The sequence below is a fragment of the Raphanus sativus genome, chromosome 6, assembly GCF_000801105.2.
Source record: "Raphanus sativus cultivar WK10039 chromosome 6, ASM80110v3, whole genome shotgun sequence".
NCBI lineage: Eukaryota > Viridiplantae > Streptophyta > Magnoliopsida > Brassicales > Brassicaceae > Raphanus > Raphanus sativus.
Window position 1 is genome coordinate 38,887,848 of NC_079516.1, and position 16,633 is coordinate 38,904,480.

At 39.6% G+C, this 16,633-nt stretch overlaps 5 protein-coding genes across 6 annotated transcripts; all 5 read left to right on the forward strand.

Annotated features, from left to right (window-relative positions):
* The first annotated feature begins 479 nt into the window (after nt 1–479).
* LOC108805780 (acyl-coenzyme A oxidase 4, peroxisomal) lies at nt 480–3,620 on the forward strand. Its single transcript, XM_018577720.2, has 13 exons — nt 480–639; nt 853–954; nt 1,035–1,141; nt 1,240–1,317; nt 1,390–1,513; nt 1,612–1,685; nt 1,795–1,854; nt 1,945–2,054; nt 2,310–2,469; nt 2,588–2,664; nt 2,765–2,936; nt 3,099–3,191; nt 3,273–3,620. The coding sequence occupies exons 1-13, from the start codon at nt 612–614 to the stop codon at nt 3,402–3,404; spliced, it is 1,317 nt and encodes a 438-aa protein (XP_018433222.1). The 5' UTR covers nt 480–611; the 3' UTR covers nt 3,405–3,620.
* A 296-nt stretch (nt 3,621–3,916) lies between these two features.
* Nucleotides 3,917–6,683, forward strand: LOC108813242 (chlorophyll synthase, chloroplastic). Its single transcript, XM_018585736.2, has 14 exons — nt 3,917–4,157; nt 4,229–4,273; nt 4,370–4,455; nt 4,625–4,712; nt 4,791–4,876; nt 4,947–5,033; nt 5,116–5,181; nt 5,257–5,340; nt 5,453–5,514; nt 5,605–5,680; nt 5,768–5,912; nt 6,088–6,164; nt 6,251–6,298; nt 6,402–6,683. Exons 1-14 carry the CDS (start codon nt 4,013–4,015, stop codon nt 6,462–6,464), a joined length of 1,158 nt encoding a protein of 385 aa, XP_018441238.1. The 5' UTR covers nt 3,917–4,012; the 3' UTR covers nt 6,465–6,683.
* Nucleotides 6,684–6,844: 161 nt separating this feature from the next.
* LOC108813241 (ERBB-3 BINDING PROTEIN 1) lies at nt 6,845–9,351 on the forward strand. Of its 2 annotated transcripts, none has more exons than XM_018585735.2 (8): nt 6,845–7,047; nt 7,121–7,205; nt 7,293–7,442; nt 7,515–7,668; nt 8,187–8,402; nt 8,484–8,620; nt 8,712–8,980; nt 9,086–9,351. In XM_018585735.2, exons 1-8 carry the CDS (start codon nt 6,954–6,956, stop codon nt 9,151–9,153), a joined length of 1,173 nt encoding a protein of 390 aa, XP_018441237.1. In that variant the 5' UTR covers nt 6,845–6,953; the 3' UTR covers nt 9,154–9,351. The 2 variants fall into 2 exon arrangements, with proteins under 2 accessions (XP_018441237.1, XP_018441236.1); XM_018585734.2 differs by having other exon boundaries at nt 6,846–7,047; nt 9,083–9,351.
* A 2,853-nt stretch (nt 9,352–12,204) lies between these two features.
* On the forward strand, nt 12,205–13,280 carry LOC108806480 (cytochrome c-type biogenesis protein CcmE homolog, mitochondrial). The gene is given in 2 exon segments (XM_018578615.2): nt 12,205–12,434; nt 12,437–13,280. Coding segments are annotated over 2 exon segments (753 nt in total). The 5' UTR covers nt 12,205–12,314; the 3' UTR covers nt 13,070–13,280.
* Nucleotides 13,281–14,238: 958 nt separating this feature from the next.
* Nucleotides 14,239–15,833, forward strand: LOC108806888 (BAG family molecular chaperone regulator 4). The gene is made up of 4 exons (XM_018579097.2): nt 14,239–14,586; nt 14,689–14,960; nt 15,058–15,204; nt 15,426–15,833. The coding sequence occupies exons 1-4, from the start codon at nt 14,367–14,369 to the stop codon at nt 15,621–15,623; spliced, it is 837 nt and encodes a 278-aa protein (XP_018434599.1). The 5' UTR covers nt 14,239–14,366; the 3' UTR covers nt 15,624–15,833.
* The last annotated feature ends 800 nt before the right edge of the window (nt 15,834–16,633 follow it).

Sequence of the window (16,633 nt, forward strand, 5' to 3'; positions counted from 1 at the left end):
TTTTTTTTTGATAACCGAGTATCCTGACTCCACCGTAATGGTCCAGACTAAAGACCGAAGCAAGCAAGGATGCTACTAGGACGTCACCATGTGGCTTACCGTGAACGGTCTTCGGTCTCGGACGCTGGAAGATCGCATGTAAATCCTCCAGTGGCCATTAAGAACTTTTTGTAAACCATGTTTCCATTACCTATTTGCAAGTCTGTAAATTCAAATTGTTTGATATCAAACACATAGCGCAAAACGAGATTTAAAGTCATAGTTTCCATCAAAACTTTGATTTCCTGATAGGCTTGCAAAGATCTTTTGTAATGGTGTTAAATTTCTTTAAAAATGTACAAGGAAAAAACTTCTGTTATTGTCAAAAAAAAAGAAACACTTGTGTGTCTTATTGAAATAAATTATCTAAAACAAGTAACACGATAAGGCGATAACTTCAATGAAAATGATAAAAAAATACCTTATCTTGATAAAGTTTCTAAATACAGTAAGCTCCACGTAACCGGGTCTGATCCGGATCAAAATTCAAAACTCCTCATTGTTACGTATCTTACTTTCATTCTTATCACGACGAACCCAAGGAAAAGTCCTCCATCGCAATCGTCGCCACCATGACTGTGCTATCATCTAAAGATCGAGGTCCGTTATCGTCTCTTTTCTCTAATGGAGAATTAGTTGAGTTTTGAACTTGCGTTCCTGATTTTAGATAATTTCGCGATTTGAAATTATTAGATCATCTAAGGGGATTCATGATTGCATTTATGGGATCAGAAGTGTGATATGAAATGAAATTTTACTTGAGAGTTTGAGGTTTTTTTATTTTTGATTTATTTTTGGAATGAATTGTAAAAGACGCTGAGAAGAAGGTGAAGAGTTCGTATCTTGATTTGCCGGCTATGGACGTATCTGTGGCATTTCCTCAGGCAACTCCAGCCTCTAAGTTCCCACCGTGCAGTAAGGATTTGCTTTTAGAGAACATATACATTTTGTTGTGCTTTTGATTTAATCTGTGTGTTTTCTATACTTGATTACAGCTTCAGACTATTATCATTTCGATGAACTATTGACTCCGGAGGAACAGGCTGTAAGAAAGAAAGTGAGGGAGTTCATGGAGAAAGAAGTGGCCCCTATTATGACAGAGGTGTGTGTCTATCTTCATGTTTTTTTTTTTGTTTACTCTGATAGTATCATTGCGTTGCGTTAGATCATCCTTCTTTGTCTTTTTTTTCTTCTACTCAGTACTGGGAGAAGGCAGAGTTTCCATTCCATATCATTCCAAAGCTTGGAGCTTTGGGTGTTGTTGGTGGCTCCATCAAGGTAATCTGCAATGCTTTGATTATGTGGATGGAAATTTCAGTTTTTTTTTTTTAATTTGGTCTGGATTCTTAGGGTTATGGCTGTCCTGGCCTCTCCATCACAGCCAACGCTATTGCAACGGCAGAGATATCTAGAGTTGATGCAAGCTGTGGGACTTTTAATTTGGTGCATACCTCTTTGGGCATGCTCACTATTGGTTAGATGTCCTTAGCTTGTCTAATATTCAGTTGTTCTGATTAAACAGATTGGTATGGTTTGCATAAGCTTATTTTCTTATGATTTTCTTAAGAGCAGCACTTTGTGGTTCAGAAGCACAGAAGCAGAACTATTTGCCTTCTTTGGCCCAGATGAAAACTGTGACTTGTTGGGTGAGTTCTTGGTTCTTAAACTTAGAAGATTTGAATCTCTTGAATAAGTTTTTGCGTTATGTAAACTTTGATGCTGATACCATTACATACATTTGGACATGTGTAAAAGGCTTTGACAGAACCTGACAACGGAAGTGATGCAAGTGCTCTACAAACAACTGCCACAAAGGTGTTTTACTGTTTCCTTCACTTTTATCCTCTTCTGCGGTTACCAGAATGTTTCGTTGTTTTGACTTGTTTCAATTGTCTATTTCATCAGGTTGAAGGAGGTTGGGTACTTACGGGACAAAAGCGTTGGATCGGTAACAGTACTTTTGCAGATCTGTTGATCATCCTTGCTAGGAATACGACAACGAACCAAGTGAACGGGTACATCAGATTCTTGGTTTCTTAGATATCTCAAAATCTGTATCTTAGGTCTGGAGGTCATTTAAAAAAACTGAAGTTAATAAGGTGGCTCTACATTAACTTTCTCTATGGTTGGATGTCTTAGAGAATAAAATTTTATATGGACCGTACGTAATCAGTAGCATACTGGACTAATGTGTTAATACATGACTCCTCATACATTTCAGATAGACTTTATTTTCTGCCTTGTAACATTATCAGCCTACCGTCTTGCAGATTCATAGTCAAGAAAGATGCGCCTGGTTTAACAGTTACTAAGATCCCGAATAAAATAGGTTTACGTATTGTTCAAAATGGAGATATTCTATTACAGAATGTCTTTGTTCCTGATGAGGAGCGGTTACCTGGAGTGAATTCTTTTCAAGACACAAGCAAGGTACTGGTGTTGTGATGACTACACATGATACAGAAATGATCTTCAATATTTTATCACAAGCAAAAAACGTCACAGTCTTGGTGATATTTAATTGTTTTTCTATACTTTACTTGAATAGGTGCTGGCTGTCTCACGTGTAATGGTGGCTTGGCAACCAATAGGTATATCAATGGGAGTCTACGATATGTGCCACAGGTATAACCAGAGAAACAGCCATATCTCTCAGTAACCATAGTATGAGCATTCATCTATCTACTTAAGAAAAAGTTCTCATTGACTGTGTATCGTTTCAAAGGTATCTGATGGAGAGGAAACAGTTTGGAGCACAGTTGGCTGCTTTCCAGATAAATCAACAGAAACTTGTGAAGATGCTAGGTAATGTTCAAGCGATGTTTCTGATGGGTTGGCGCCTCTGCAAGCTATATGAGACGGGTCAGATGACTCCTGGTCAAGCCAGTTTAGGAAAGGTACTACAACAAATCCTTTTTTTTTTGCTTACAAATTCCTCTTTGCTGATTATTTGATTACATTCACTAAGTTGATTCTATTACCTTGAGTAAATAGAAGAATCAAATATATAACTCAGTAGTGATCATTTGTATAACCAACCAATCATGTGGTTCCACTAGGCATGGATTTCATCAAAGGCAAGGGAGACTGCTTCGTTAGGCCGAGAATTACTCGGTGGGAATGGAATTCTAGGGGATTTTCTGGTGGCGAAGGTGAGAGCTAATTAATCTTCATATTTGTTGATCAAAAAATGATCACAGTTTTAAGCTCTAAAACGTGAAAAATAACTGCAGGCTTTCTGTGACCTTGAACCGATTTATACATACGAAGGGACGTACGATATAAACACCTTAGTGACGGCGAGGGAAGTAACTGGGATCGCGAGTTTCAAGCCTGCCGCTTCACGGAGCCGTAGCCGCCTTTAAGGTTGTGCAGTGTTTGTTATTTGTTGTCTGTGAGTTTACTTTGGTAAAAATGTTACGTGGAAAAGCAAGTGCAACTGTGCAAGTGCGTCAAATAAACTTGACCTCCTAAGGGACGGGACATGTGCAAAACCATAATTGCAGTTTGGATTCGTGCTGTATTTGTCATGTAGTTTCTTCACATTTAACTAACTCAAGGAATAATACAAAAATTATGTTTTTAAATGTTCATTAAATGGGTTTGACGACGTTACTTATCAGGAAACTCAAGAAGCTCAAAGTCATCGTAAAGCTTGAATCTACTTGAAGAGAGACACTCCCGATTTCAAAAGACTCCGAAGATAAAATATCCAAACTTTTTTTAGACCTACTACCACGCGTCCTCGTCCGTACTAATGGGCTTCTCATATTACATGGGCCTAAAATATCTATTATATGTCCGTTTAAATTCAACACGAGTACCCAACAGAATCTCCCCACGTGGCAGTATGTCAAACGAGGCCGCCAAAACCTGTGACGTAGACTCTTATCGCCGGGAAGTTACAACCACTGATTTCCAGAAACTCATACTACTGCCACCATAGACGATTCCCTCCGCCCCCGCCGCTTCTATGACTTCCATTCTCAACACCGTCTCCCCCATCCTCTCCTCCAGAGTTTACTCCGCGGAACGTTTCGGAGCTCTCTCGCTCCGAAATCCCGTCGAGTTCACTCGTCGACGTCCCGGTTGGTCCACGCCGGACTTTGAGTCTTCTGGTACATTCCGTTTCCGATGCTGAGCTTTGTTCCCTCCTCGATTTTATAACTGATTTTGTTTACGTTCACAGGGCGGAGATTGGTTGTGCGTGCTGCGGAGACTGATACTGATAAAGGTCTTTTTGTAGCTCTTCTTTTCCGAATTTTTCATTTTCTTTTTTTTTAACTTTTTTTCGTTAAGCTTCTTAATGAGTTTGAATCTTCCACGGCAGTTAAATCTCAGGTACCGGACAAGGCACCAGCTGGTGGTTCAAGCATTAACCAGCTTCTTGGTATCAAAGGAGCTGCTCAAGAGACTGTAATCTTCTCCGATTTTTTTCTTTCTTTCAATTCTCCAATGCATATTGGATGTATCACAATTAAATAGAATTGAGAACAAAATCGTACATAGTGATGCTGACTTGCATATTGTTAGGTGTTTCCAATTGAAGTTAACTTCTTTTGAGTTGGTAACTATCTGTTTTCAGAATAAATGGAAGATTCGTCTGCAGCTTACAAAGCCAGTCACTTGGCCTCCATTAGTCTGGGGAGTGGTCTGTGGTGCTGCTGCTTCAGGTATCATATATAACCTCCTTTTCAGATGAATATAACAACACTCTCTTTGAGTTTTTTTTTTCTCTTTTCTTCTGGCAGGGAACTTCCACTGGACTCCAGAGGACGTTGCTAAGTCCATTCTTTGCATGTTGATGTCTGGCCCATGTCTTACTGGTTATACACAGGTCTGTTGTTAATCAGACTAAAAAGCTGACTTGTTCTTACGCTAAATACATTTTTTTTTATGATCTCCAGACTATCAACGACTGGTATGATCGAGATATTGATGCTATTAATGAGCCGTATCGTCCAATTCCATCCGGAGCCATATCAGAGCAAGAGGTACCTGATGCAGAAGCATTTTCAGCTTTTCAATCATTAGTTTGTTTGATAAATGATTTTCTCTGTCTTGTTTGCAACTCAGGTTATCACACAAGTCTGGGTGTTGTTACTGGGAGGTCTCGGAATTGCTGGAGTCTTAGATGTGTGGGTAAGTTGGTTGTTTTTGATGTAGGTAGTGCAGTTAAAAGGGCACATCAGGATTACTAAACCCTTCCCTTTTCAGGCCGGGCATACCACTCCCACTTTGTTCTATCTTGCTCTGGGAGGATCTTTGCTCTCTTATATCTACTCTGCTCCACCTTTGAAGGTAAATATCTTCACCTATGTTCAACTGTTGTTAGTGACTAAGCATTCTGTGTTCGACGATAAGTTTTTGGAATTTACAACTTATCAGTACATGAACGGATCTCTCTTTTTAGCTAAAACAAAATGGATGGGTTGGAAACTTTGCACTGGGGGCGAGCTATATCAGTTTACCATGGTAAGCTCTCACATCAATATATACCGTGTTCTCAATCTATCTGAATAATCTGATTCGTTGTTGTGTTTTTGGTGTTCACTTGATTGATAGGTGGGCTGGACAAGCATTGTTTGGCACTCTTACACCAGACGTTGTCGTTCTAACACTCTTGTACAGCATAGCTGGGGTACTCTTCTTGCGACTTTGTATGATACTTTTTTTTTGGTTGTCTTAACAGTCTGGTTTTGCTTCCTGTACTTGTGTAATACTGCAGTTGGGAATAGCCATTGTTAATGACTTCAAAAGTGTTGAAGGAGACAGAGCAATGGGGCTTCAGTCTCTCCCTGTAGCTTTTGGCACTGAAGCTGCAAAATGGATATGCGTTGGTGCTATAGACGTTACTCAACTCTCTGTTTCTGGTAAGCAGATGTTTGCTCAGCTGTGGCTTCTATATACTTGATCTTATCAACTAGATATTCACTACCGGTTAAAAATACAAACTAATGAAACTGAATGATTCTCCTTGGTCTCTGGGGACGATAGAGAAATGAGCTAATGAAGAGCCCTCTATAATAAATGTCTATCTGGTTGCAGGCTATCTATTAGCGTCTGGCAAACCTTATTATGCGTTGGCGCTACTTGCTTTGATAATTCCACAGATTGTGTTCCAGGTAAAAAGACACATTACAGTGTCATATCCAAACAAGCTTCATTCTTGACACTCGACTGATTATTAAACTCTTGTTTCAAACTGCAGTTTAAGTACTTTCTCAAGGACCCTGTCAAATACGACGTCAAGTACCAGGTAAGTCATCTAGTAATGTAGAGTTCGTCTTTGTTTTGAAATATCTAAAGAAGTTGAAAGCTGATATAGGTCTTTTAATGAGAAAACACTGGTTGATTTACAGGCTAGTGCACAGCCGTTCTTGGTGCTTGGCATATTCGTGACGGCATTAGCATCAAGTCACTGAAGGAGCGTATTCTAGTGGAGTTTTTGGCCACAAAGCAAATGTGCTATATTGCGGAGGCATCGACTAGTCTTAAGACGCTGTAAAATATAATGTATGTACCCATCACTAGAAACAACTCTTGTTTCTTGTTGTATCAAGCTAGTCGAGACAGGTGAACTGAGAGCGCTATGTAAGTGTTTCTTATAGTATGTCCTAATGCAAAATTTCAGTAAAAGAAAAGACATATGTACAAACTACAAAGTTAGCATTAGACCATTAGTCTTTAGCGGGCCGGTGTTGACGACTTCACGTATCAAAACAAAATATAGGATTCACCCCAAAACGACGCCGTACGAAGAAGAGACGGCACAACCCTAGTGCTATTTGAGCCACCAGTTCCACCTTCATTGCGCTTCTCACCAATTTATTTTTGCACGAATCACACGACTCTCTCTCTCTTTAAACCCTAACATCTATCTTCCTGTTTCAATCCTCAAAGAGTTGTCAGAGATGAGTTCGGACGATGAGAGAGACGAGAAGGAGCTGGATATCACCTCCTCAGAAGTCGTCACCAAGTACAAGAGCGCCGCTGAGATCGTCAACAGTAACAAAATCTCCCCCACTTTCTCTTCTTTCTTTTCCTTAGGTTACCAACTGTTTCTATTTGGAAACTGCAGAGGCGTTGCTGGGTGTCTTAGCTGAATGCAAGCCAAAAGCTAAGATTGTCGATATTTGCGAGAAAGGAGACTCCTTCATCAAAGAGTTAGTATTTTTTATTTTTTCTTTTTATCATGGTCTGCATAAAAAGATAACGTTGCTCATATGTTTTGTTGTTTCTATGTAAAAAAGGCAAGCGGGGAGCATGTACAAGAATGTTAAGAAGAAGATTGATCGAGGTGTCGCTTTTCCCACTTGTGTTTCCGTTAACAACACCGTTGGTCATTTCTCTCCGCTCGCCAGTGATGAGACTGTGTTGGAAGAGGGTGATATGGTCAAAATGTATGCCAGCAATTTCTTTGTTTTTTTTTTCTTTTGTTATCTGATTGTTTGTTTTACGTTTCTCCATTGCAGTGATATGGGATGTCATATTGATGGGTTCATTGCCCTTGTTGCACACACACATGTTATTCAAGAAGGACCCATTACTGGACGCAAAGCTGATGTTATTGCAGCTGCCAATACTGCCGCCGAAGTTGCTTTGAGGCTCGTACGTCCCGGCAAGAAGGTAACCATTGTAACATTGTAGCACTGCTACTTTCACATGAAAATTGAAACAACAGGGCTGTTTTGTTTTTGAATGTTTGATAACGTTTTTCAAACCCCAGATGATGAACAACTTATTGTAGGCTATGGATTATCATCCATATGATGCTTTTTTTGTCATAGTTACTCTGATGGGAACCTTTTTAATTCTAATTTTTACTAGTGTTAGTAATAGCAACTTTGCTCCACAGATCTTTACTGTTTTTTTTTTTTTTTTGTAACTTTATGTTTTCGGAAGAAGATATTGGTATTGCTGAGTCTGGATACTCATTTACATTTCCCCCCAAGGATGAATATTCACTAAGAATGCTATGGATTCACATCCACATAAGGCTTTTATGTCATAGTTACTCTGATATGGGAATGATATATATTATTAGTAAAAAGTTACTGCTATTGAGTTTTGTTGTTTCTTATTCATTCCTACAACGTACTAGAAGCAAAGACAGTTTGAATTTATTTATTTTCTCTTGTGGGCAGAACCATGCAGTCACCGAAGCTATTCAAAAGGTGGCTGAAGCTTATGACTGCAAAATTGTGGAAGGTGTTATCTCCCACCAGATGAAACAGAATGTGATAGATGGAAGCAAGAGTTTCCTAAGTGTATCCACTCCGGAAACAAGGGTTGATGATGCTGAGTTTGAAGAGAATGAAGTCTATGCAATTGATATCGTGGCAAGCACTGGTGATGGCAAGGTAAAATTTTTATTTTTCTTGATTTCATCTTTGCGAAGCTTCTGCAATTGCCATTGTTCTCATACTCTTTCGATTTTGCAGCCGAAGCTTTTAGATGAGAAGCAAACAACTATTTACAAGAAAGATGCGGCTGTTAACTATCAACTGAAGATGAAGGCCTCCAGATTCATATTCAGTGAGATTAAAGAGAAGTTCCCCCATATGCCATTCACTGCAAGGTTTCTTATTTTATACCTCTTTAAAGCAATTTATATTTTTTAATGTTATCGCACCTATTATTAATCTTACTTGAGAATACGATCAATACAGGTCACTCGAGGAGAAAAGAGCACGTCTTGGACTTGTCGAGTGTGTGAACCACGGTCATTTGCAGCCATATCCTGTTCTCTACGAGAAGCCTGGTGATTTTGTTGCCCAGATTAAATTCACAGTTTTGCTGATGCCAAATGGATCAGACAGGATCACTTCACATACACTTCAAGAGCTTCAACCTACGAAGACCATCGATGACCCTGAGATCAAAGGGTGGTTAGCCTTGGGTATCAAGAAGAAGAAGGGTGGTGGAAAGAAGAAGAAAGGTATGAAATTAAGAACATAAATTTCAATACTCGATGCAACAAAAGTTACTTGGATGTTTGTGATAAAAAGATTCATGATTGCTTATGATTGCGTCTTTGCAGCAGCCAAGAAGGCAGGAGAGACCTCAACTGAGGCTGAGCCAATGGAAGCAAGTACCAGTGCTCAAGAATGAAGGAGATCTATCTATCTCTCTTTGTTTCTTTCTAAAGAATTTTTGGAACTTTCAGGTGTCTTTGTAATGTTTGAGTTTTATAGAGTTTCTTCGTAGAGAAAAAAAAAACAGAACCAGAAACTACTTGATCAATTTGTGTCTTTTTGCACAAACCCTTGTCTGAATGTTCATCATCTTTGTTATGATCGTCTTAGGTCATGACCGTGCCACTCTAAGTTTCGAATCAAAGATTCCTAGGGCTTTTAGTTATAGTTTTGTGTATCCAACCAAGTAGATCTAGGGGGTGTATTAAATTAACGATTTTAAGAGATTTTGGAGTGTTTCGTGACAAAAAAAAAAGAGATTTTGGAGTGTTTTAATTTTGGTGGGATTTGGGTGAGTTTTGTAGTGGTATGAGTGATTTTAATAAAGTTCTAAAATATACATAGAATTCATAGGTGATTTAGTGAGATATTTTCTGAAAATTTTAGAATTGTTTAGGTGATTTGCAATAATAATGTTTAACTAATGATATTTTCTCATATACAAAGCAAATCAATTTTTGAAGGAAACTTTTGTTGGTTTAAGAGATTATCAATATTGGGTTTGGGGATAATGGAACAAAGAAAATTTTATTCGATTCGTCAAGTGATTAGTTGATCCAAAGGTCATAACTTTTTTAATGCCATGAATGTTTCAGTCAGTTTTGGGTGGGGTAGGAGAGAGGAGGTGGGGTCAGTTCTGCGTGGGGTTCTACGGAGAAGAGAGGGTGGCTTGGTGAGGAAGAACGATTAATTAATTAATTTTCAAATATGATCAAATACCATCTGTAGAGATGGTATTTCACAAGAACGATTTTTAACTAAAAATGAACATGAAGTCTCCTAAAATCTCTATCATTAACTTTTCTTACTAAATATTATTTTCAATTGAATAACAGTGGATTTGATATGATTTTTATAAATTGTTAATTGAATAACAGGGAATTTTAGGTGAATTTAAATGACTTTATACAAATCACATATTGAATAACACTGGATTTAAAAAAAAAATTGAAATCATTGATTAAATAACATGAGATTTTAACCAAATCCTAGAATCTCCCAAAATCATTAATTCAATACACCCCCTAATTCATTTCGGTCTATGTTGGTAACAAGTTACCAACCTATAATATCGATTTTTTTGTACATGATGGCTGATGCCTCTTAATTTGCAAGTTTGCGGGTAAGTAACATTATGTCCTGCTGAAATTAACCAAACATGAAGGGTTCGGTTCATGTTCGATTAAGAGCTAGGTTCCAGTTCCGTTATTGATTCGCTTTGGTAGTCGGCTAGTTCATTTAAAAAAAAAACTAAATCTTACCAATTTATACCAAATCAAACCAAAATTATATACGAATTTTGAAAAAATTAATTGAATTAACCGAAAACCAAATGTAACAAAGATTATCTGATTTTTGAACAAAACTAAATGGCGTAGTATTCTTTTTGGACGTGACCTCTTGCAAAAAGGGTTAATCAAGTCTATAGGAGATGGAGCATCGATGTTTGTGTGGTCAGAGAAATGGATTATGGATGACACTCCCCGTAGACCAGTCAGCAAGCAAATCCTATTCGATGCTAACCTCAAAGTGAGCGCTCTAATTAATAGTGATGGGAGCTGGAATGTGAATTTGTTGAATGAGTTGTTTCCCATCAACGAAGTTCAACGTATTACTCAGTTACCGACAGGAGCATCTCAAGATAGAGAGATATGGGCTTTCACTCCCAATGGTTCGTACTCTGTTAAAAGTGGGTACTCTCTTGCAGCTCAAGAAAAAGAAGCAGAGGCGTTAGGAGGTGATGAGGTGAACCACGAGGTTTTAGAGCTCAAACGTTTGATATGGAAGGCTCCGACAGTTCCTAAAATAAGAAGCTTCCTCTGGAGAGCTGCATCTGGTGCTCTAGCGGTCGCGGAGAGACTGAACACGAGGGGAATGAACGTTGAAGCTAATTGCAAGCTCTGTTCGGGCGCCAACGAATCCATTGCGCATGTGTTATTTCTCTGTCCGGTGGCGCAAGACATATGGGCACGAATGGGTTTTACTCCGGTAGTAGCTCAAAGTGACCAGTCGTTGAGTGAGCTTCTTTTGTTACATCTTAAGCTGATGACGGAACCGAGTTTACCGGTAGCTCAACGCCAAACTATCCCATGGATTTTCTGGACGATCTGGAAGAATAGAAACTCTGTTCTTTACGCGGAAACTCAAATCTCCATTGAGGTGCAGCTGCAACTAATAAGGGATGATGCAAGACTGTGGACTGAGCTCAATGATAGTCAAGCAAATGAAGAGACTGTGAATGGTTTACTGGAGGAAGGTAAGAAGTGGGAACCCCCGATTCCTGGCTTTGTGAAATGCAATATCCATGCGAACTGGAGAAACGCAAAACTACATAGTGGGGGGGCGTTTATCATTAGGGATCCATCTGGTAATGTGCTCCACCATGCGAGGGACGCCTTCACGTTCTCACCAAATAGACTTACGGCTGAACTCCGTTGTTTGGAATGGGCGTTGAGGAGTTTGAAAGATCTTGGTTATCAGGAAGTGGTTTTTGCTGCTGATTTTCATGATTTATTTGCAGCAATAGGGAAGGCAATAGACTGGCCCAGATACCGTATCATCCTCAGTCGGATTCAAGGTTTGTGTGCACAGTTTCCTGCAGTTGCGTTTCAATTAGAATCCCCGATTTCAAACAGAGTTGCTAGAGAAATTGCGAAGAGTGTGCTCAGGGATGGAAGATTCCAATCTTACTTAGCCCTCGGAGGACCTGCGTGGCTTCATCATTTAATCAACAGAGAAGCTGCTTTCTTACGCTCGTAGATCTTTATTATTAAGGTTGAGCGTTTTAACTCTTCTTTGTTGTATGGCCTTTTGTGTATGGCCTTTTTCATTTCCTGATCAGTAATATGCAGACGTTTAAAAAAAAAACTGAAACTAATACTAATAAAGTACTTGAATCAAACCGGCCCGTGCTTTTGTTAACCAAAGATATCAAATATTGGTGTATAATTCGATACAAACCAACTCTCTAAACCACCCAGAGGTTTCGCGACGTGGTCCAATAGTCAGTGGGCGGCTTGTATCAATTTTTCTCCATAAACCTCACGAACTTTCTCTGATTCCGATTCCCACGAGAACATGGCGGCTAGATTCATGCTCCGTCGGAGTTCTCAGATCCTCCGATCTATCGAAACCCGACCACCACTCTCCCAATCTCCCAAACCGATTCTCCACCCCTTTACCACCGCCTCACCAGATCTCCCGCGACTACCCCCTCCACCCTCCTCCTCCGATCCCTCTCCACCCTCCGCCGCGGCCCGACCCGCCCCAAGAAGATCGACATAGGAGCGAAAGCGCGCCAGATGCAGAACCGCCGCCTCTGGACCTACGCCCTGACCTTCAGCTGCATCGCGGGGTTCGTGGTGATCGTCCTCAACCAGTTCCAGGACCAGCTCGTCTTCTACCTGACGCCGTCCGACGCCATGGAGAAGTTCGCGGCGAATCCGACGAAGAACAAGTTCCGCCTCGGGGGACTGGTCCTCGAGGGGAGCGTGGCGCAGCCCGCGGCGTCTCAGGAGATGGAGTTCGTGATCACGGATCTGATCACGGATATCCTCGTGAGGTACAGAGGCTCACTGCCTGATCTGTTCAGGGAAGGGCACTCTGTTGTGGTGGAAGGGTTTATCAAGCCGTTTAGCGAGGAGGTGAGGAAGGAGGTGTCGACGAAAGCTGTTTCGGGGAAGGCGAGGGGGCTTGATTGTTTCTTCTCGGCCACGGAGGTTTTGGCTAAGCATGATGAGAAGTATATGCCTGGGGAGGTTGCGGCGGCTATTGAGAAGAATAAGAAGATTATTGCAGCCAATCAAGAAGCTGCTGCTAAAGTTGCTTCTTAGTTGGTGGGGGTATTGTTCATGTTAATGAAATATAATTGATTATAGTTTGTGGAAGCTCAGGAATGTTTTTATTCCTATTTGATTTTGAGAGTTAGGAGGAGAATGGAGATTATTACACTAAACTGGAGCTTTTGTTTGGATCGCACAAGGCTTAAGCTAATCTGTTTTTCTTGTTATATTTGAGCAAATAAAGTGAACACTTTCATGAGGAGTGTGCTTGGCTCCATGTTTCTAAATGTGTTGTTTGTTGCTGTTCCGCACATAGATTTAAATTTATTATTACCAAAATAGGCGCCTGCTGTGTGACCTTGTTCTTATTAACACTAGCCTTGCTAAATACAAAGAGTTGAAAAACACCATATCTTATTCTTCCGGAGATTTCTGTTTTGGTGGAGTTTGTTGTTATGCACTCACTACTTGTAAGTCTTCTACGCATCTTATTTTTCCAGCCAAGAAATTCTGGCTCTAAATATTTCAAAGTGTCTTACTTCTATTGCCTCTAGGATTGCATTTTAGAATCTTTTAGCTTTAGTATTATTATGTGGCATTCTGTCTTGGCACTAAATTCCCTTGGGCATGGTACTTGATCACCAGAACTATAAGACTGACTGTATAGTTGTATTATCAATTGTTACTCAATTTTGCATCTCATGGCCTGGGATGGTCTGTCAATTCAATGAAAAAAAATAGTTATCGTGGATGGTTTATGGTTCGAGTCATCAAGAAAAAGACTATGCAAATAGGGATTGAAACCATTTCGGTTTCGCTCATGTTTCCAACTTCCATCAGCTCGATAGCGTTTCGCTGAGTGATATTGTGTGCTTGATCCATCTTAAAATATGGGAAAAACCAACCATTACACTACTTGCTACTTGTTTCGGTGAACCCTAATCAATACCTTTCAAGCTGATACTATTTGTAGTCATTATCTTTGCTGTCTTTTTGCTCATGCTGGATCTTCCTTTTTTTTTTTCTTGAACACTCCCATATGTATTGTGCCGGCCCATCACAATCCTGTCTAAGAGCCAAGGCCGATTGTTTCAATTCCAAATCAAACCAACAATCAGGCTTTTTTTGGTGTACAACCCATATACCGACCGTCCCGTTCCGTCTGGTCCGGTTTACTAGATAACCGGGTTCTGGGTTTTGTGGTCTAAACTAAAGTTGAAAAAAACCCTGGTCTATCTATCTGGAGAATTTGCAAGTATCCCGACATGAGGAGGTGAATCTTTCAATACAGTGCGAACGAAAACCCTAAATCTTGTTGAGGTTTAATCCCCATTCTACTTTGACGACGATGATGAATAATAACTTAACAGACGATTCCGAGTGGGAAGTGAGACCTGGTGGTATGCTCGTCCAACGAAGGGACGACCCTTCCTCCTCCTCCTCCGACCCACAACCTCTCCACCACGATCCCAGCTCTGCTTCCGCCGTTTATGCTCAGACCATCAGGATCAACGCTTCCCATGGCTCATCTCACCACGATCTTCACGTTTCTCCCCTCGCCACTTTCGGTAAAAAAAAAAAGCTCTCAACTTTTTCAACTCATTTCGCAGTCGCTTTCTTTGTGGTTGTGTTGATGTAAATTGAAAGTTGAGATCTTTGGATTAAAACAGGGGATGTGAAGAAAGCCCTTGTCCAGAAAACTGGATTAGAGGCTACTAGCGATCGGAAGATCTTGTTCAGGGGAGTTGAGAAAGATGACGCTGAGCAACTTCAAGCTTCTGGTGTTAAGGATGGGTCTAAGCTTGTCCTTGTGGAGGAACCTAATAATAATAATAAGAGAGTAGTTGAACAGCAGCCTTCTCCAGTGATGACCCAAGAGATGGCTAAGTCTATTGCTGCAGTTAAATCTGTCTCTGGAGAGATCGATAAGCTCTCGGATAAGGTGAGTTTCTTTTACAGGCTGCAATCTTTTTTTTTTCTGGTTTGTTATTGGATTGTGCTTAAGCTGATTTTGTTTGTTTTTTTTGGGGGAAAATTAGGTTGTTGCTCTAGAAGTTTCTGTTAATGGAGGGACGAAAGTTGCGGTGGAGGAGTTTGACATGACTGCTGAGCTTCTCATGAGGCAGTTGCTTAAACTGGATGGTATCGAGGCAGAAGGAGAAGCTAGAGTACAGCGAAAGGCAGAGGTTAGTTGTATATCTCTTACCATTCTTCATCTGTCTGCATCATAAACTATGTTTTATCTATGTACTTGTGAGTTATGAAGCCTTGGAATGAGTTTCATTGGTTTAATTTAGCCTTAAGATTTGATACGTTCATGTTATTAGACCATGTTTCTTCTTTCTATATTTAGTTGTAAACAGAGACGGGATATTATATTTGATTGGTGGGGTTTGTTGTGTTGCAGGTGCGTAGAGTGCAAAAGTTGCAGGAGGGTGTGGATACGTTGAAGGGAAGATGTTCAAACCCGTTTGTGGATCAAACCAAAGCAGCGGCTGTAAGCACTGAGTGGGAAACATTCGGAAACGGTGTTGGAAGCTTGAACCCTCCCCCTCCTGCTTCTCCTTCTGCTAATGTAACTCAAGACTGGGAGAAATTTGACTGACCATTTTATTATTGTTACGTTTCCAAAAAAAAGTAATAAAGAAAAATTCTCTTGTTCCTTTTTAATTACTGTTGTTAAATGAAAAAAGAAATGATCAGAAAAGTTTCGGTTTTATCCTTAGAATGTTTACATGAATCTCTCAGTGTCTGAATCTGAATACGTGTTTTATACGGTTTGATGTTTGTATGTAGTTCAGGTTCCGATTTTAGATTTTCTGATTGTCTTCCCGTGCTAGGGCTGGGCAAAAAATCCGAACCCGAAAAACCGAACCGAACCCGATCCGAAAAAGTAGCACCGAATCCGAACTGAAATTGATTAAATATCCGAATGGGTTCAAAATTTTGGTATTTAAAGAACCGAAACCGAACCCGATCCGAACCGAAATATTTTGGGTACCCGAATGTATCCGAAATAAATTTATATACTTAAATATATACATTATTTTATATATAATGTATATTAAAAATATTAAAAATATATAAGATACCTTTAATTTTCCAAAATACTCGGAAAATATATGCAAATAGTCAAAAAGTAAATGTTTAAAATAGCTAAAGTATACTGAAAACACCAAAATAGTTAAATATCTATTGATTCTTTATCCAAATATTCAAAGAAAACCAATTTATATATTAAATTAAGGTATTTTGACATATATGTTATGAAAATTTATATGTAATATATTATTTTTCTTATAGATTTTGAAATTTAAAGTATATAATGAATTTTGAAAATTTAAAAACATTTTAAATGGGTTATCCGAACCCGAACCGAACCCGCAAAGATCCGAACCGAACCCGAACCGAAATTTAGAAATATCCGAATGGGGCTGAAATCTTTGACCCCGAAAACCCGAAACCCGAATGGACTGAACCGAAACCCGAATGGGTATCCGAACACCCAGCCCTATCCCGTGCTCTAACTTTCATTGTTAATTTTATTAATTATGATCAAATAACCACTTGAATTTTACTCGGTTAAATACGGTAGATTTTTTCTATACCGAATAA